This window comes from Gambusia affinis, linkage group LG16 (genome assembly GCF_019740435.1).
Source record: "Gambusia affinis linkage group LG16, SWU_Gaff_1.0, whole genome shotgun sequence".
In the NCBI taxonomy this organism is placed as follows: Eukaryota; Metazoa; Chordata; class Actinopteri; order Cyprinodontiformes; family Poeciliidae; genus Gambusia; species Gambusia affinis.
Window position 1 is genome coordinate 16,976,404 of NC_057883.1, and position 20,801 is coordinate 16,997,204.

The 20,801-nt window shown below is 37.4% G+C and overlaps 2 protein-coding genes across 6 annotated transcripts in view; one reads left to right on the forward strand and one right to left on the reverse strand.

Annotated features, from left to right (window-relative positions):
- LOC122846572 (KATNB1-like protein 1) overlaps positions 1–20,801 on the reverse strand; it is a 32,576-nt gene that overhangs the window by 2,499 nt on the left and 9,276 nt on the right. The window contains exon 1 of one of the 5 annotated variants that reach the window (XM_044143610.1): positions 566–964. The exons of 1 other annotated variant lie outside the window; for it this stretch is intronic. The gene's annotated coding sequence lies outside the window, so the exon portion shown is untranslated. Of the gene's footprint in view, positions 1–565; positions 974–20,801 lie in introns of those variants that run through there. 3 more of the 5 variants (XM_044143606.1, XM_044143605.1, XM_044143609.1) reach the window with 3 other exon arrangements.
- Positions 172–12,209, forward strand: acp7 (acid phosphatase 7, tartrate resistant (putative)). Its single transcript, XM_044143604.1, has 15 exons — positions 172–329; positions 1,015–1,068; positions 1,180–1,307; positions 2,201–2,401; positions 2,482–2,664; positions 3,942–3,967; positions 4,840–4,937; positions 8,964–9,026; positions 10,019–10,133; positions 10,272–10,385; positions 10,660–10,726; positions 11,078–11,145; positions 11,244–11,315; positions 11,677–11,814; positions 11,928–12,209. Exons 3-15 carry the CDS (start codon positions 1,199–1,201, stop codon positions 11,991–11,993), a joined length of 1,320 nt encoding a protein of 439 aa, XP_043999539.1. The 5' UTR covers positions 172–329; positions 1,015–1,068; positions 1,180–1,198; the 3' UTR covers positions 11,994–12,209.

A 20,801-nucleotide genomic window follows, 5' to 3' on the forward strand; every position in this document is an offset into this window, starting at 1 on the left:
ATATATATATATATATATATATATATATATATATATATATATATATATATATATATATATATATATATATATATATATATATATATATATATATATATTGTGCAATACAATGACGACCAATATTTTTTTATTGGTCGGCACTTAAAAGGACTCATTTTCCCATAAACCCTTGGGTCTCGCCGGTTTTCCTCCTCTGTGACGTATTTGGAAGCTAAACAGCGGAAGGTTGTTTTTGAGTTTGAAGTTTAAGCATTTAAACATAGCAACCTAGCTCAAGCCGAAGACTTTGGGGACTTAAGGACTGCCATTTTACTATGTTTTGTGAGATAGTAAGTGCTGAACAGTTCCGAAATAAACAGTTCTTTGCAGTACGCAGGGTTACAACGTAGTCATAAACTCCTAGCAGCCAAAAATACAGTTTGCTAACACCTGGCTTTACAAAACATCTGTGAATAAATTCAAATTGTTTAGGTTACAGTTGCCACAGCTAAAAAAGATGTGTAATACTGAGGAAAACCCATTAAATTACACTTACTGTCCTACATCGCTTAGCAGTTGTACTCACCGTGTTTGCATGCCTTAATGTCGAAAATCGAAAGAATTCCCTTTTAATCTGCCAGTTGGCTTGTGCTACATAGATACCGCCCAGCAAAGAAGCATGAATAAATCAAAGCACCTCTGCGGGATTGTATACCCTCTAGCGAGTATTTACTTAATACTATTGCATAATTTAAACACAATCAGTAGGTTTACTGAAGTAATCACCTCGCAGTTGATGTTTGCAGGTGCTTACCAGTGGTTGTGATTAAAATTAACCTTCGTGAGCCGTCACATGTACAGTGTTTTTTGCCACTTCACTTCATTGATCACAGGCAGGTCCTGACATGCACTTCCGTTTGCTTTCACAGTACTTACTCCCAGGGTGCAGAGCGAAAAACAAAACCAGCTGGTTTTAGGTACACATCATTTGTTTTTGTATGTTCTGCTGACAAAGCTTTTTTTATGCGTCTGCAGTTTCAACATTTGAGCTGACAGCTACAAGTTTAATGGACTTAGGCTCCTTTTGAGGTCAGTTATGGGGCAAATTTTGAATGTCATGTGAGTTTAGGTGTTCCAATCTTAAAAGGATCATGTGATTGAAATGTCTCCACTGTTTCTTTTCGTGTTTGTCTTTATCAGACAGCAACCCAGTGGCAGAATGGTGTCTGTTCATTTTGCCTCTGTTTTGTTAAGCTTTGCACCCCTGTTGGTGCTTAGTGTTCCTCCTATTTGGACCCAACCAGAGCAGGTGCATCTCTCCTATGCGGGTAGGTTTTTATCCCTTCCCTAAAAGTCATATTTACTTATGGGTACACCATATTCTGTTTACTGGCAAGACTCTTCTAGTATGTTTGGACATGTTTTCTGTGAAGCTGTTAAAAATAAAGACTTAACCAGATATGTTTTTGTAGCTTTGTAACAAGTTGACCTCAGTACTGCTACAGTTTATCATAAATCAGTAAACTCTAAATGCTGTCTCCGTCAGTACATGTGCATTCTCTTGTAGTTTACAGATGCAGATGGCAGTTATACAATGTAAAAGTTACACTTAATGACCTTTTTTATGCTATGTCCTGCTCCTATGGCAAACCTCAGCATATTTTATAGTCATTGTTTTTTCAACAACGAAAAACATTGCTAGATGCAAAAAAATGATTTTCAAATTATTTCACAAGTGAAAATCTGAATGGTGTGGCATGTTATCTAAGCCCCTTATTCACATACTATTAAGTAAAATGCAGTGCTTTTAGAAGACCCAGTTAGTAAGAAAATGTCTGTGAAGATGATGCATTACTCATCCCCATATTGTCACGTGGTGATGGCAGCGTCTTGCTATGGGAATGCTTTTTTTCCCAGCAGTAAAATGGAAATCTGTCAGTTGATGAATGGAGTTAAAATCATATAAAAGAAAACTAGCAAAATACTCAAGATTAACCCAGAGGCTGTCTTTCCAGATCCCCCATCTTTTTAGTTTTAGTTATGGCCAGCTGTCAATTTGTGCTTCACGTCTCGCCAGGCACAAGAACAAAAGCGCCACACTTATGTAGTCAGCATTTTCATAATCGTCTGTTGACTTTTATGAATGTATCAGTAAGTGATAACAGGTTCTCTTTCATATCTGGCTGCAGAACGTTTCCAGTAACTTGGCTTTTCTTTGCAGGAGTTCTGGGCTCTATGGTGGTGACCTGGACCACGTTTAATAAGACAGACAGCAAGGTGGAATATGGTCTTCAGGGGGGTCGACTTTTCGAGATGAGTGCTGAAGGAGATTCTACTGTTTTTGTGGACTCAGGAGAGGAGAAGCGGAAGATGTTTATCCACAGAGTTACCCTCACAGGCCTCAAACCTGCTGCTACATATGGTGGATAGTGCTGGGATTTTAACGGCATTTTCTGTGTGCTTGCATTATTTTAGTTTAATTTCACTCTTTTTATTTTTTAGTTTACCATTGTGGCAGTGATGAAGGCTGGAGTGACATTTTCTCCTTCACCGCTCTGAACAGTAGCTCCAGTTTCAGTCCCAGGTTTGCTCTGTATGGTGATCTGGGCAACGAGAACCCCCAGTCGCTGGCTCGACTGCAAAAGGAGACTCAGCTTGGCATGTATGATGTCATCCTGCACATAGGTAACTGCATGGATTGCATTTATGTATTCTTCACTTGATTAGGAGTTGATAAAGCTAAATGAGAAATTAAATACTCATTTAGTTTTATCAACACAGATATCCGGCACTGCTTACAGATTGCGTTAATCACCTCAAGCAAGGCTGATTACATCCAAAAGAAACTTGTACTAAATGCTTTAATGTAATTTAATTTGCAAGCATAATATTTATAATCAACTTTGGCTTTTAAAGCTTATGAATTGGATTCCCTATAGACTCCTGATATGTATTTCTTCACCTCTGAGAATGTAAGTAAGTTGTACAAGCTCTGCAGACTACAGATGGATGTTGATATTTTTGGCCTCGCTTGAGATCTCCTGCACATAAAAAAAATAAAAATAAAAAATAGACTTGAAGTTGGCTTTCATTATAGAACCCAGCCAAACACCGTGTTTGTTACAATGTCAGTCAAATGCACAGCAGTAGTTGCTTGAAGTTCATAGGTGCCGCCCGCTACTGGTTTTTCACATTGTAGAGAAATAAATTAGCAATTTTAGGCAGTCATGATGTCTAAATTTCTTGCAGATGTGATTTGTGAGGTTTGCTAACCCTTTCCAAAACCCAGCTCAAGATCTAGCTTGACTTATATTGGGAAGGAATCAGTAGGGAAAGAATTTGTTCTCCAAAATTTTAGAAACTTCTCCATCAAACCCTACACAGTATTATACTTTGGTCAACAGAGAGAAAAGTGGAAGAAAGATTACTGATTTTACTTAAAAATCACTTTGAGCTGCTGGAATTGCCCACAAAGTATTTGCTTTTTCCTATCGGATTTTTATTTTAACATCATATTTTTAATAATAAACAGGCTTTATGTTTACAGACTTAATTTCACCTAAGGTCTCTAAAATGTCATCTTTAACCAATACGGGGTCATTTGGATCCCACAAGCTTTTTTCTCTGTGTGATCCGATGGGATCGCACTGATCCTGTGAACATTTTCCAAGACTTTTTGTGTGGTTTCGGAAACTGACTGTTTGATGACACAGTCCTTCTGCTTCCGCTCTGTCCGACTGTGACATTTGCTGTGCTCCTCCTGAGTGTCGCGCTAAGACCGCAAGAGGGTTAAACTCAGTCCTTCATCATAATCCTCACAACATTAATGAATTTAATGCTGAAATTAAAATTTAATTGAACCAGTTTGTCACAAAAAACGTTTTTGCCATTTTAGTAAAATGTTAAATCTTTGCCGAGATATGTGGTGATATATGAACCTAATATGTGTTTCTTCTTTACAGGGGACTTTGCCTACGATATGCATGAGGTACTTTATCCTGACTGTGTTGTGAAAAGTGATCAAATCTGTGTTTAAATTTAACTAGGATTGGTGACAGCAGACTTCTTTCATCAATGCTTTGTGCTCTCAGGACTTTTCTGATACTCATCTACAGTGTTAGATGAGATAGTCCGCTTCACCTCCCTCTACAAACCTCTTCCCAGATCAAACCACTGTTTACAATCATGGCACCTAGACTCTGTGGTCGAGACATTCAGCCACATTACTGTGAGATTTCTTAAGCTTTGAATGAAAGACGAGATGTAGAGTTGCGTCACTCAAGTATTCACCGAATAAAAATGGTGCCATTTAAAACCACAAATCACGAGTCTGAATTACATATTTTGCGTATTTGAAATCCTCCCAGCTTTTGAGCGGACCTAACTTTGTCTCGGATACTAATATCAATTTCCCTTAAATGATTTTCTGCATTACTAATGTTTTTCTTTACTATATAAAGATGGTTAAATAGAATCAGCAGACCTCTTTAGAAATGAATAACTATAATCCAGTTCAGTAAGATGTTTTTTTTAATGCTTGAATGTCCAAGTGAAATTCATGGCTTCATTGATGTTATGAAGAGAAAACCAGAGAAAGGGGATTTTGTCTGGTTGTTGCAGGTACGAAACCATAGTAGCAGGAATGAATCACACTGTGCTTCTAAATGTTGCATTCAGTTTGAGGAAATCTAAGACAAAAACTGGTTTCAGCGTGGTTCAGTCTGTACATTGATGCTGTACTTTTAAAGCTGTATGGAAAATATACTTCCCTCTTATTTTTAATAATAAATATTTGCTGAAGATTATTAGTAAAAAAAATCATTTCCTTCATGTTAAATAAGTCACTTCTGCTTACTACAGGACAATGCCCGTATTGGAGATGAGTTTATGAGGCAGATTCAGTCAATTGCCGCCTATGTTCCCTACATGACCTGTCCAGGCAACCATGAATCTACATAGTAAGTGGAGCTCACACATGACTATTTTCACTGCTTGGATGCCTCAGATAAGCGTTCAAAAGACTTTTTTTTTTTTTACCGTACGTTCATTAAACGGGCTGCACAGTGGCGCAGTTGGTAGAGCTGTTGCCTTGCAGCAAGAAGGTCCTGGGATCGATTCCCGGCCCGGGGTCTTTCTGCATGGAGTTTGCATGTTCTCCCTGTACATGCGTGGGTTCTCTCCGGGTTCTCCGGCTTCCTCCCACAGTCCAAAAACATGACTGTCAGGTTAATTGGGCTCTCTAAATTCTCCCTAGGTGTGAGTGTGTGTGTGCATGGTTGTTTGTCTTGTATGTCTTTGTGTTGCCCTGCGACAGACTGGCGACCTGTCCAGGGTGTACCCCGCCTCTCGCCCGGGACGCAGCTGGAGATAGGCACCAGCAACCCTCCCGACCCCATTAGGGAAGAAGGGTGTAAGAAAATGGATGGATGGATGGATGGATGGACGTTCATTAAACAATGTTGATGCTAATTTCATTTTCAAACAGCGATATTAACTATATCAATACATTACTACTTTGATTGTGATCATTCAAACCAGCAGCCATTTCATTTCACAATTTATCTTCTTTGGCAACTTGTTATTCTATTATTCCACTATGGGAATCTCATACTGGGGCTTGTCTAGATGTCATTAAAACTGTCTGTTTTTGGTCTGCATTTTATGTTGTTTTTAATTGGGTCTTTCTTCACATTTTGCACCGTGTCTTGCTCAGGTCGCAAGGGCACAACTGTCTGGATTTTAGAAAAACCCGAAGTACATTCTGTTTTTCATTTTGTTGAGTTGGCTCATATTGTCAGCCACAGCTTTGCTACCAGATTCAACACAGAAGCTCTCTGATAAAAATACTTTACTTTACTCCTTAAACAGACGGGAGCTATTTTGGGCTCTTATGGTTGGAGCCACAAAAGCAACCACCAACATCTAAACAAAGGAACACTCTCCAAAACAAACTTTATCTGGTTGGGATAATTATCACCTCACCATGTGTTTTTTACTTTCCAGAGGTAGTCGGTGATGTTGGAGTTCTCTATACTTGTTAGATTGATCAGTTCTGCATCTATAGGAAACTTTTAAACTTGGGAAATGTAGCAAATGATTGTTTTTGATTGTTTCATCAAAGAGAGATCTAGTTCCTTTGTAGATGTAGCAGCTCAGATTTGAGGATTACTGCTTTCATTTTTTTTCTAATTTGTTGGATTTTGTAAGGTGGTTTTGTTAATATACCTTAGATATTTAAGAACAATTTCTCATTTAACTGAAAGTACTTATGAAATGTAGTGGTAGCCTTCTACCCCTATTTCGTAACATTTTAACATTGAACAGTGACAATTAATATTAAATCTTAAAATAGTGCTTTGTAAATGTTTGTGTTATCCATATTTTCACACATTGCAGCCACAAACATTAACATAATGTACATATGTTATGTCAAACATATGTTTGTCCAATAAAAAGTAGTGCATGGTTGTGAAAATTTAGATAACTGATATGATTTTCTGTTGGTTTATTATACAAAATCCAAATAAAATACATTCAGTATTTTGACAAAATTTGAAAAGTTTAATAAGCATGAAGAGTTTGGAGTGTTTTTTTACACTAAACTCCACAATATTATCAAAAAAAGTGAGGGAGTGCTCCAAAAGAAAAATGTGTTTCAAAGTGATTAAGATAAATTGAAGAAAAACTTCAGTTCTTAGCAAGTTTACATTTGATTTTTATCCTGAAAGTCAGCAGCAAATAGATCCTTCAATTTCAGTGCAGTTTGCTGAGTGCTTCTCGCATACTCAAAAATTTAATGTAATCGGATCCTGAACCATAATAATTATTTGCCTACTGTAATAGTGGGTCAGTTCCTTTTTTCTCCATGCCATTTGTAATGTATCTGCATCCTGCTCTTCATTACAGAGCTGCAAACAGTGGTCTCTTTTTCTTGGCTTTACATCCTAACATCAGAACCTGATATTAGGAATCATATCGCTCCATTACATAACCAGTAAAAGCAGGTCCTCTTGCCCTTAATAATACCGAATCATCTGTTTTGTTCTGTGGTGGTGTTCTGAGTCTAAATATACCCCGGAGTTTGTGACTGACTTTAAGCCTTGTTTTTTGTTGTGTTCTCTCTCCCCACACCTCTCTGTTCCTGTTTCCAACCTCAAACCTAATGGGTAAAAAATAATTGAAACTTGGTTATCCGCAAGATTGTAGTCAGGATTACAGAAGAATGACAACAGCGAGTCCTCAGAAGATGCTAATTCATCAATGATTCATTAGCCCTTCAAAAGACATTAGAGATAAGAGTCACAGTTTGAAATATTATGTAGAGATGGATGTTAAGGATATGATTATTGAAGTTTGCAGTTGTTTTCTGCTGCTTCATCCTGTTCCCTGAATTTAACTCATCAGAAGATGAAAGCAAATATCTGATGAAGAAAGGTGTTTGAGAGAAGGTTTCATATCTTTACTCCTAACCAATACTTTTATGTTTTTGCTAAAATTAGCTAAAAGGTTGTGATAATCTTTAATTTTGGTTTCTCTCTCTCTCTCTGCCTCCCTCTCTGTATATATATATACAGTACAGACCAAAAATTTGGACACACCTCCTCATTGAATTCAAATAGAAAGTGTGTCCAAACCTTTGGTCTGTATATATATATATATATATATATATATATATATATATATATTGACAATAAAAATATGTTTAGGATTATTATAACACAGATAAACTGGAATTTCAGCCATTTGTTTTTCCTCAGTGAACAGCGCTTACTTGTAGATGATTGCTCATACTGCTCTCAACCACTAGAGAGAGGTATAGACTTTTTATACATCTCCTAGTAGCTCAGGACCATAATTAGCATAGATTAAGTTGGATTTTCTCAGGTTAAGGTTTGTTAAATGTGAAGGAGTTGTTTTTAGAATACATGTACATTTAATTTGAAAAGGTACTGCCATATTAAGGACTGTGGATTGACATACTTTGATATTGTGTGAAATATTTATCTACAAACAGAACATTAACTTGTACACTGACATCAGAAATTGTTATCATTGAGACAGGACCCTTCTGCCTATAGCCATATGGCAACATTACTGTTTGATCATTTCAGGATCAGTGATACACTGTAGAGTTGTGGAGTGTTTAACTGAAGCAGAGAAGTGTAGTCAGCCATGTGGTTATTTTTTCATGGTGTCGAAAGGTAACAGCAATAAAAATATCAGATATTGATGTCAGCCCAAGTTTTCATACTGGTGCACTCCTATTTTCCACTCATTCACAGTGTGTCCTTTAAATTTGAAGAGCTGTTCCTGAGACTTCTGGCACGATTGCTGCATGTTGCTTAATAAAAACTGCTAAAGCTGAAATAACTTCTAAAAATGGGATGTCTCTCATGACTACAGCGTTTAAAATAACAGGAAGCTGTATTTGAAGGCAAATGTAGCATAACCAATCATGGATGGTTAGACCTGCTTATCCCACATCATCTCCACCCAGGCGTCCCAATGTGGTGTACATTTTGATTAGTTGTCTCCAGTAGCTGCCCATGGTTCAAACTTATGGGTCATGCAGACTATATCCTTGCCTTTAATTTGGAGAGATAGGCACTGATTGTTTCTTTACAGCTGGCTTTATGTTTATTTTTGTGAAGCTTTTATCAGAATCCATCACTGCAGATTTGAAGGTTGTTTTTGTCAGATCCCTCTGAGTTTTCTCCCAAGCTCAGATCACAACATAAAACTAAACAGCTTCAAATGTAGACTGTCGACTGCATAGTCATTATATTTCAGAGACAGCTTGGTGTATTTTGGATGCATTTCAGTTCTTTTTTTGTCTTCTGGTGAATGCATCACATGCTATGAGAAAGCAGCAGTTTGTGGAGCTAATTGCTGTTTGCTGCATATTCAAGGATTGAAGATAGTACGATCAGTTCAGTTAATTGTACTTCTCTAAATCTTTCTCTCTTTTTTTTTTTTTTTCTCAGCAACTTTTCAAACTACAGAAATCGCTTCAGCATGCCGGGTCAGACTGAGAGCCTATGGTACAGGTAAAGAAGGTTTTATGTTTTTTTTTTACTTACACTGGTCTTTTGAAAGGTAATATCCTCAAACACTGGAATCAGATTTAGATTGATTGTAATTCCTCGGATGTACCAAAGCTTCTGGTGTGCTTAAGTAAACATTACTGAGTTGTAAGAACCTGCAGAGGAGTGTGGAGTGCCCCTCTTTAACTTAAGCTTGCCTCTCCTATCTTTGGAACACTTAGGACTACACAAAGGAGCTATACATCTGACTTAGTGAGTCATTACCCACTACATAACTCCTTCTCTCAGACAGTAAGATAATACCCTGCTAGACCACAACCTTTCTCTCTGTGGGCTGAGATGCAGACAGCTCTGCTGGCTTGCTCCTTCACTTGTGTGCAGTCTATGGATGAAGGGGCATCACAGCTAAGTGACTACACAGAGAAGGCACTGAGATAAGTTAAAAATGTTCTATGTGCGATATCACAGCAGACATTTAGATTACTCTGTCAGACTATAGTAATCTAAATTTCATTGTCTATCATGTAAGTTCACTATATGCTGCAGCTATTGATGTTGGGGAACCTAGATCCCAACTAGAGGTGTAAAAATATTCACTCCTTAAATTGAGGTATTAACTCGGTAAGTTACCGAATCCATTTTAGTTTTAAATTTAAATTCTATTTCCCCAAAAAGATCTAAAAATGAACTTTTTAAATTATAAGGAAACCCTGGAATTTTCTGACTTATATTGTAGCTGTTATTGTTTAGCATGGATTTGTCTGAAAATTTGACATGTAAGCAGGAGAAAACCTGGACGTTTTGATTATTGAGTAACTCATAATTTAAGCTAAACTTAGTTTAGTAGCAACATTCTATGAAAAAGTTCATCTGGAGTTCAGTTCACACGTGGAGTTTAATCTCCGGTCTGAATTTTCTTAGTGTTAGTCAGTGGTCTTCAGCATGCATCTTCTGCTTGGTCATGTCTGTGTCATCTTTGCAATGTGTGTTTGCAGCTGGAACCTGGGGTCAGCACACATCATCTCCTTCTCCACGGAGGTTTATTTCTACCTTGAATATGGCATGGATCTTATCTTCAAGCAGTACAATTGGCTGAAGCAAGATCTGGAGGTTAAGGATTGTCCTTTTCTAATTTTAATCAAATAAATTTTTCTCAGTAACACAATTTTCTATGTCAAATATCTACTGGTGTTCTCTGTATTAGTTTTGTCTCCTTTTTTTCATCTGGCAAATGTTATCCTGATACAGGAAGCCAACAAGCCGGAGAACAGAGCAGTACGTCCATGGATCATCACCATGGGACACAGACCCATGTATTGCTCTGATGACGACCAGGATGACTGCACAAAGTTTGACTCTTGGGTTTGTTCTTGTTCCACCATTTTATTCATAAACAGTGTTTTGCCCTAGCAGCATACTTGTCACACACTCTTTAAACCAAACAAACCACACCACAGTACACTGAGTTTTGTGTTGTCATATTTCTAATTTGAACAACATAGTTTCCACTTTGATGTGTTTCTCTCAGTGGCATTCCTCCTAGTTTCACTCAAAGTAAAGCCAAATGCTGCGTTCTACCAAAAAGAGTTATACAAAGCAGATATTTCACACAATAACTATTCTTTAATATTTTTAGGTCCGAGTGGGACGTAATGACATCAAACCACCAGCCCCTGGTCTCGAGGATCTATTTTACCACTATGGTATATCCCCTAAGAAACATTAGCAATGTATTGCTATTTAATATCTCTTCACACTCAGAGAAAGACTCAAAGACTCTAAAAGTTTGCTGTCAGCTTTTTAGACGCAGCCTTTTGGTCTACCTGACATCTTTGTAGAAATTCACCCAGATTGCAAAGTAAAGTCTTGTGAAAAAATAATAATTAGGATAATTATAACAGTTTTTGTAATGGAACATTTTTGTAGCTCTGAACTCAAGCATTTGCTTATTGTTTCAAAATTAAGTCATATCTGGGTGTGAAGGATTAGATTACTCTACAATTCTCTTAAATGTTTGGCACATAATTTTTATTGTTATGTAATTTCTTTTCTAGGGGTAGATGTTGAGCTGTGGGCACATGAGCACACCTATGAAAGACTCTGGCCTGTGTATGGTGACAAGGTCAGCTCCTGGAGTCTTAATTTCCAGTTCTACAGATGTTTCCTGTGTTTCTATAGTCTGTATAGCAATAGTTTATATTTCTATGTTTTCCATTGTAGGTGTACAATGGAAGCAAAGAGCAGCCCTATGTAAACCCAAAGGCTCCAGTACATATTATAACAGGCTCTGCTGTAAGTACTGTCACATCACTGCATCTTTGTGAACATTTTCCACACAGATCAATGCATTCATTATCATCAACAAAAACACTGTCATGAGTTGTACACAGCTCTGTCTGTGCAGCTGCTGGTCTGCCACAAAAGCTTAGAACCAGCTGTTCCTCTGGGAAAGTTTTTTCTGATGTGGTGGTGGGCCGCGCAGGGCACGCTTTGTCATTCAGCCACAGAGGGATTAGTCATGAGCATATCAAAAATGCTGCCAGACCAACACCGAGGCACTGCCACAAGTCAAACAGGGCTTTCAGGAATGGGTTTTGGAATAAGTGTGTGCCGCTCATCTTAGCCAAATTAATCTTTGCTGAATCTTCCACAGGGCTGCAGAGAGAGAACTGACAGGTTTAATCCAAACCCCAAAACGTGGAGCGCGTTCCGCAGCACTGACTATGGCTACAGCCGCATGCAAGTGGTTAACACCACCCACATTTATTTGGAGCAGGTCTCTGATGACCAGGTGAGGGCACATGGAGTAACATGTGCACAGGCATGGCAAAAGTAAAAGAATACATTTTATGAAGGAAAACCTTTCCATAAATAATGACAGAAACTATTTCTGTTTTTTTCCAGTATGGCAAAGTGATTGACAGCATATGGGTGGTGAAAGAAAAGCATGGTTTCTCTGCCTGGCTGTGAGAACCTTCCTTAAAGAAAAAAAGAACCGCTCACAGATGCTCTTTACGTTTTAGACAAGCAATCATGCAATGATATATTTTGTTATTTTATATAATTTTGAAGCTGTGAAATCACCATATAATGTAATGTAAATGTATATAATAGGTACCTTGACTTATAGCTTGTAAACGCAATGTGAAGCCTCCACATTTGAATAAATTCAGTTTTTGTTAATTAGCTGCTTTAGTTTGACTTTTTATTTTAAAGTTTAACTGCAGCACATACTGTAAAAACATTCTGAACCTGGCAAACTCAAAGCTCCATTCATCCCAGAGCAAACCTTTTTCTTCAAAAATCTGCAAACACACTTAAACAAATCTCCCCCTTTTAGTTTATCTGGTACATTGGATCTCTTTTGGCTAAACAGGATTGTAGAACTTTATTTCATGGCCAGACTTCTGGCTCTCTGAATCAGAGACAAGCTGATGTCTTCTCTTGCTTACAAGTGTTGTTGTGTAAAGTCAGGGATGCTTTTGCCTCGGCCTAAGTGAAGTATGCATGGCACCATTTCTACTGTCTATTACGCCAGTATTCTGATGAGTACTGGCATGAAACCAGTACAGATCTGCACGTCTGTGTTTTCAGCTGTTGAGCTGTCCATTAGCGCCAGAGAGCAATCATGTCTGCAAAATTATGTTGACACAGCGTAGTGTATATATATTCACGCGCACACACACACAGCAAACCAATGATCTGTTAACACGACACACTTGAGTTGACATACATCACAGTATTTGGACATTTTTAGCTAACGCACATGCTGTATTTATGAGAGTTTGTACTGTATCTTCAACCGCAAAAGAAAACACTCCACAATTTGCAGTTTTTCATCTCAATGATGGAACAAAACATGAAATCCTACAGCAGTTTGCACAATGTGTCATAACAACTTCAGAAGCTCGACGTTTTTGTCGAAAATACAGGAGTCAAACATCAGAGCCACGTCTGTAACTAACCACAGATTTGTTGAACTTTCCTCTGATGTTAACATCCTGCAGCGCAGCGGTCTGGATGGAGAAAAAGACGCAAGTAATCACACCTCATACTGAAAGATTTCTGCTGTGCGTTCCCAGTATATGATTATAGAAGGGGGTTTTTTTGCAGACAAAAACCTGTCCTCATTTGTGCCTGCCTTATATTGTTGCACCACACTGAGTGTGGGAGTTGAGGAACAAGAGGCTGCACCGGCCAGACAGGAGCTGATGATGAACTAGAGGATGGAGCTGTAGTTGATTTTATATCCCACGCAAGGTTTTACATGTAGTTTAATTTGTGTCTACTTGAGAACACCCTGTTCCAGATGTTTTCTTTGCCCCCTACATGGCTTGTGGCCACCCCAAGACATGAATTTTTTATTAATGGCTTTATTGCCACTAATTTACCAAATTTATAAAAGCCAGATGTGTTGAGTGCATGACTACTTGTTGCCATCTCAACAGTCCCTCGCAGGAACTGTGGATCTCTTCAGCAGTTTACCTTATTGCCTCTTATGCTATCAATGCTAATTTGTCAGTTTTGGTGGATGCCTATGTCTTGGTAGGTTTGCAGTTATGCAGTACTCTGGCTATTTTCATATAATGTAACCCTGCTTTAAATTTCTGCTTTAAACATTATTTATAATCCCAGATCTATTTACCGTATTCCTTCATCATGATGAAGCTCTTTGTTAATTTACTCTGAACTGAATTAAACCATGCTTCCACTGTTATAATGCAGATATAATTATGTATTTAAACATCATTCCGAGATGAAAGAACTGTGTGACGTTTGACTGGAATTTGCCCTGCAACTTGGAGAAAAACAGCTTGTACTGACTTTCTCCAGATTTTTTCTTTTCAAAATCCTTTGAAAAATGATTTCTACTGTCACATTTAGAGCTTATAATAAATTCCAGCTGGATTTCTGAATTAAACCAACGACTGATGAGCTCTGCAAGGACCACAAATTTCTCTTTCTTTCTTGAATCATTTGAAAACATTTTTGTGTGCTGCACTCAACGAACAAACGGTCTCAGAGTACACTAGAGGCTTCTGTGTGGTATTTCTCTCCACGGGTGATCAAGAGGCGGCACTTGATCCCAGAGCACTGGAGATGTGTGTGATGTATTAACGCTGCCAGATGCTGGTTCTTGGGGATATTTAATCAATCCAGAAGCTCACTACTTTTCCAGAAGCAAAGCACTGCTATTAAGCAGCCTCAGACCACCACCAAGACAAAACAGCCAAGTACAGTCTGCCCCGGCACGTCACTCCACATTCTTACCATAATTCCACTTTCAACATCAACACTGCAGTGACTTACAGGGCCTCACAACACAGCTTCAGCAGAACCAGAATGTTTGTTATAGAATATTACCTCTAAAAAAACTACATAAACTGTAATATGACATAATATGGATTAAATATATTTTCTGTATTAATAATATAACCTATAATGAATCAAACAGGCGTTTTGGTTGAATGTAAAATTTTTAAGAGACATGGGAGTTCAGGCTCCCTGAGATAAAGTGGAAATTTGATGGATCCTCTATGATAAACCACTTTTAGGGCTCCAGACAGTGTGTGTACTGTCTCCACTGAGCACACGAGGGTGTGAGATTTGTCAGCATAACACGGAGACATGTCTGCTTGTAAAATCTAAACAGTGAGTTGATGTCTTATGACAAATTAAGTTAAGGTCACATGTCAAAATCGGCTTAAATATTTATATATAAATATGTTTAAACATAGTTTCACATGGTAACACAAAGATTTTTTGTCATTTCTCATGTTAAACATTGCAGCCCAACCATGACCTGTATAAATCTCCACAGCCAGATGTATGTTCTTCCAACAGAGTAGTCAAAGATAGGCACATGCTCACTAGCACCATTCAGCAAGCTCAGAATTCACTTTAAATGTTTTCCCTTTACATGCAGTCTTGGTATCACAGAGTTGCGTACTACTGAAGAAAAAAAATAAAAGATAATTTCAGTAATTTAATTCAAAATGAAGCTAATACGTCAAGTTTTTACAAACACTTTTGTTTAAAATTTTTAATTAATTAATCTAAGATTTTAATAAGTTCCTGGAGTATTTGTAATAGTCAGTTCTCTATCCATATACTTCCCTTTTTTTCCTGTTGTAAGAATTTAGAGTTGAATGTGCATCAGCATATTTGTTCTTCAGATTAGTTTGGTTTTTGGCTCTTATTTCTAATAGCTTGAGCCACAATAAATTAAATGATTTGTTCTATTTATAATTCTGACTGATTTTTTCCTATAATTATCTTTGATTAATCCTAAATAAATGTCATTCCTGTCAATTATACAGGACTCTTCTTGCTTCTCTCTTTCGGTGATAATGATCGCTCAGTGCATTGGTATTTAATACTCTATCTTGAGTATGAGAGATTGCAAGAATGATTATGGGGTAGATTTAATTATCTGCATTAATATAGTTTATCCATTTTGTAAATATTCATCAATGATTGAAATTTTCTCCCAATGGAAGTTGCAAAAACATTTGTACACAATGTAACACTAAGCAATGGCAAAAGACAAAACATTTAAAGCATTAATAACAAAACTAAGACCAGAAATTGGCCTATTTCTTCTTTGATACATCGGACAAGACAAATTGGTTGCAACCGACTAAATGTCAGGTAAAACAATCTTCTGCTGATCATTTACAGATGGTAAAGTTCCCAAAAACCTCTGAACACAAGCGTACAAACTCAGCTTCCAATCACCAGCAATTTTGTCTCTGCATCCATCCATCCTGATGAGTAATGTGGTAATTTATTTGGCAGCCCTTGAATTACTGCAAGTTTAGCAAAGCAATAACTCTAGCTTTCAGGGGGCCCATGACCTAAATCCTCCTTTTCACCACTGACAGGAGTTGTAATCGTAAATTTTCAGTTCCTACATCTCCTGGGAATGCTATACTATTTTTCCTTAGAACATACATGTCAATTATTAATTCTGTTTTTATTTGTTCCATTTATCGAGAACTCAACAAACCCAACATGACCATTTTTCATTTGCCTGTCACCAAACCAGTGGGATTTTCAAACCCTTGTGCTCTGGAACCAGGCTAGTTAATGCTAATGAAAGAGGTCAATAAGAACCTATATGTACAGAAGTGATGTTTTTTAATGGGGGTTAGTTAATTTATTCATGCAGCTATGAAAATGAAATATACACTCAAAACCATTTTAAGTTTTGAGGTCGGAGCTGGTATCAAACCTCTAACTTTCCATGCTGGATTTCAAACCTCAATGGAAATTTCTGATGCTTTTGTTGACATGGAAACGTTTAATTACACACTCCGAATGCAAATGAGTATGTAGTAGAACACAAGCCGTTATCTGTCATGTGTATTAAAACTGCAGAATGTAACTTTTATGAAAAAATGTATCTTTTTAACATATTTGCTAAAACTATCACCATGTCGTGATAGTACGTTGAAACAGATCATCTTTGATTGATATCCTCCACCTCCTCCCTGAGATACTATTCTGGAGAAATGCACCGCTCCCGACCAAAAGCAACCAATCAGAACAAAGAGGAGGGTCTTAGTGCTGTCAGTCAACTTCATGAATGTGGTTCTAAATGTGCTCAACTCACCATTACAGGAAAACTGCTTATCCATCATTGTCTATGACCATGCTAACTAGCCTTAGCATTCATAACAACCTTTGTGTGATGGCAGAACAGCAAGGGGTGAGCCACACATGCATGTGGGTTATTGATCTTGTTCTTGCTCTGACTGGTTGTTTTCATTTAGAACTGGGAACACTGGGAGAAGGCAAACAAACTAAATTTTTACTAAATTTAGTTTGTAAAAATTTAGTTTACAAACTAAATTTAGTTTGCAATAGGTAAAAAAATATTTTTTGTCAAAGTTGTATAGTGCAGCTTTAAAGAGACATGATCTCGGCTAACTTCTAGTCACATTTTGGGTTCAAAGCACATCAGCATCTGAGTCAAACAATAATTAATTTACTTTAACACTCTCTCTCATTAACTGGAAGTACTGCATAATTATGACAAATTGTACAAAAGAGCTGTATTCCTGCAAAGTTTGGCATTATATATGAAATTCCAGTATCCAGTTTGGTGTTGTAAACAAGGCCAATTTTGCCTGTCTGGTCTCCTGGATGTGACGGATGCCAGGCAGTCAGTCTGTCTCATTTAACTCTAAATACAATTATGTTCTCACACTTGGTTCCAAGCAAAAGTGAGAGCTTTTCATTGTTGAGAATTCTGCTGACAGTATAATGTACTTGTTGAATCTTTACTCTCTGCCAGATTAATATTTCTTGGGGAGCACTGACTTAGTTACAGTCAGAGCTCAGCAATAAGTTTTTAGTCTGTGCAAAGAAAAGTTGTATTGAAAGCTTTTAAACTTGCAAAATCCAGAAAAGATTGGATTTTTAAAACTTTTGAAATGGGAATGTGATGATAGAATGTCTTTAGAAAATATTCATTCCAATTGGACTTTGTAAAATTTAGTTACAGCACAATAACAAACTTTAGTGTATGTTATCTGAATCTATGACAGAACAACACAATGTACCTGATAATTGTAAAGTGGAAAGACTTGTTTTTTCATACATATGGCCTATCAATACATTCCATTGTTTGTTTGTTTGTTTTTCCAATTACATTTGAAAGACCTTTGGGAAATGTTACTAGGACCGTTGTTCATCTCAAGACTAAATTAAATTATGTGGTGGATAACTTAAGCTCAGTCCCATTATATGGTAGTGTATATCAGTTTTGAAGTCTCACCACTTCAAAACCGAAGTGATGAGTAATATCCTATAACTCTGGATATAGGAAGATATAGGAAGACTTGCAGGCTATTGTAAGATATGAACATAGTTTGATCTAAACCGTTTGATATAAATCATTTTTGTTGTATCTAAAAATGTAACTAATAATGTCACTTTAATTACATGCATTAGTGCAACATTTGAATATAATTTCAAGTGCATTTTGTGGACCCTCTTTGCCACAGGTCAGTGACATGTGTTTCTACTTAAGTAAAGAAAACGATACAAACCAGCTGTTCCTGTCCCCAAAGTGGGATTTCTGGCTGAATAGCCAATTATACTGGGTGAAGGTATTCAGAGTTGTTTTTGAAAGATCATTCAGGACCTTTTTAGTGACTGAAAGAGGGTTCTTTAATGTTTATGGAGAGCACAGAGATCCAATTCAATGGGTAAAATCCACATGGTACCATGGAAGGAAAAAAAAAACATCTTCAGTCTTTGGTTGAGCTATAAGTGACTAACAACAAAAACAGATGGTTTAAATCACAGAGTACAAAGTATTCTGAGAATCTATCCAGCAGGTGGTTTTCCTATAAGAAGACACTGATGTTCTGAGCTGAGGACATGCTGCTACTGGACACAGACAGACAGGTATGTCCTATGTCTAGAAAAAACAGGAAACATTATGTCTCTATATGTAGACTACGTGAGCCAATGCAATAATATACTTAACTCTCGTGGTGAGGTTTTCATCCTACTATATTAACAATAAACTCAGATGTTTGTAGAGCTCAGACAATTGTGGCAGGCAAAACATGAAAGAGCAGAGGTTGCTGTAAGAATTTTGTGGCGAGCAATAGCTGCATTTCCATTAAAATTGTGCACAAAAGTGTTAATATTACCTTAAAGTCAAAGAACAATTTTGCAATTGTTGTGTTCCAATTAACTAAGAAACACAAATAAAACACGTAAATAAGTTTGTTCACACAATCTCCTTGAAGAACATGCAGCACCATCGTCCTACAACTGTTTGTCATCTTTTCCGCCAGTAGTAACATCCAGTTGTTGATCACATGATGCGAAGATAGTGTTTCCATTGCAGTTTTGTGAAATACACTAATCTCTATACAGACAAAAAAAACACCTCCTAGTACAAAAAACTTTTGATCCAAAATTGTGTTTTTATCAAAATTGCCTTGTTTCCATTAAGCTAATTTATTTTTGTAATTCCAATTTATGCGATTTTACACTCAATGGGTATGTAGCTCATGACACAGGTGAGAATATACACATCGAATAATCAAGGGCCGGAGGAACAGCTGAGATGAATTACAGAGGAAAGAGGAGAAACATGACATAAGGACTGAAGAAACAAAATAATCAAAATACACATATAAATGAAACCCAAACATGTCAGAAACAGAGCAATATAGAAATACAAAAAAAGAAAAAAATTGGTACCAATCAGAAAAGGTTGGATTGGTGATTTTTTAAAATTTTCACTGATGACTAGATCATTCCTCTATGGTGATAGTAGAAACACGTTAAAATTGTTTTGCTGCTATTTGTTGCAAGCAACCAAGAGATAAGACAGATAACATAAACATAAATTTGACTGTTTACTCTCTCTATCTTAGTGAATTTGGCTGACCACCCATTAAATAGACCAAGGCACGAATTTAGCCAGAAGAAGCAAATCATCTCATGGCTGGGAGCTGGTTTTGTGTGGGCACTGGCCATCTGAGAATCTTGTTTAAACAGATCCAGACTGAAAGACGTAATGACCATGCTGACAGCAGCCATACGAGATGTCTACTGATGGCTGGTCTTTTGTGCGGCTTGGAGTCCTGCAGCTAAGGAGAGAAAGGCAGGGGATGTTGCGGTTCGCCATCTCTTTAAGTGAGCTTTGTAAGAAAAGAAGCACATGAGCCTGACGTCAATATTTGTTCTACCACCAAACTTGAACCAACAGACGATAGGATATACAGTCCTGTGGCAGCCTGCTGTGTTTTTCCTACCAGTTCAAATGTGTTCTAATGTCTGCTCTAATGTCGTCTCAATTAAGCATCCACATGGAGACAGAGAACAGCTCAGACCTAACTTGGCCTGTGGATGCTGAATCAGGTAGCGGTAAGTTTGGTCTCCATTCTGAGTAAAATTATATATAATTTGCAATATATTTTGCTGATGTGATTGATTCCCAAAAAGCTTGTGAGCTAATAGCACGTGCTTAAAGCGTGACCAGGAATGAAAATGCATGAATAGACAAAGAGATGTTGCAAAATTTCACAGAAACAGATGCTGTACTTGCTACCTCAAGAACTAAAACAGCTTTCCAAAGCAAACAAGAGAAAAACTAGCTTTTTTAGACTATTATAGTTTTTGGAGGTTGTCCATTTTTTAAGCTCTTACAGAAACTATTTAGAGTTACTGTTTGGAAACCTAAATAATCTGCTTTACAGATTTTAACATGTCCTTGGTGTAGATTCAGTCCCTGACCACATTCCCCAGGACTTATCTCTGCAGAAAATAACACGTGTGATGTCCTCAAGTTGTAAAGCTTCTTTATCTGATTGAGACTTGATCTGCTACTATGCTCTGAACTTGCTAGCATAGACCAAAGCAAAGAAAAGACAGGGATCTAGACATCAAAAGATCTGAAGATTTTCCTCATCCCTTAACTGAGCTGAAGGTCAGTTAAATTGCTTATCTTATTTATCCATAGAACCAAACTCCTCAGCAATTTTCTATACATGCTCAAGCCTTGGAATGTCGCAAGGAAGCTCGGACATACAGTTGCCCTCCAATATATGCATCGGTTAGAGATCAATGCTTAGTGCTACATAAAAGTTCAAACATCAAATCTACCTTAATTTGCATCTATATGCACAATGGAAACTATCTTGGGACTATACTACAGAAAGTAATCTGCAGTCGTCTGTATCGCTGTTCTTGGGGGTACATCCAGTTAGCTTCCAGGAAAATGAATGGCTCTCCCCTATAGGCTGCTTT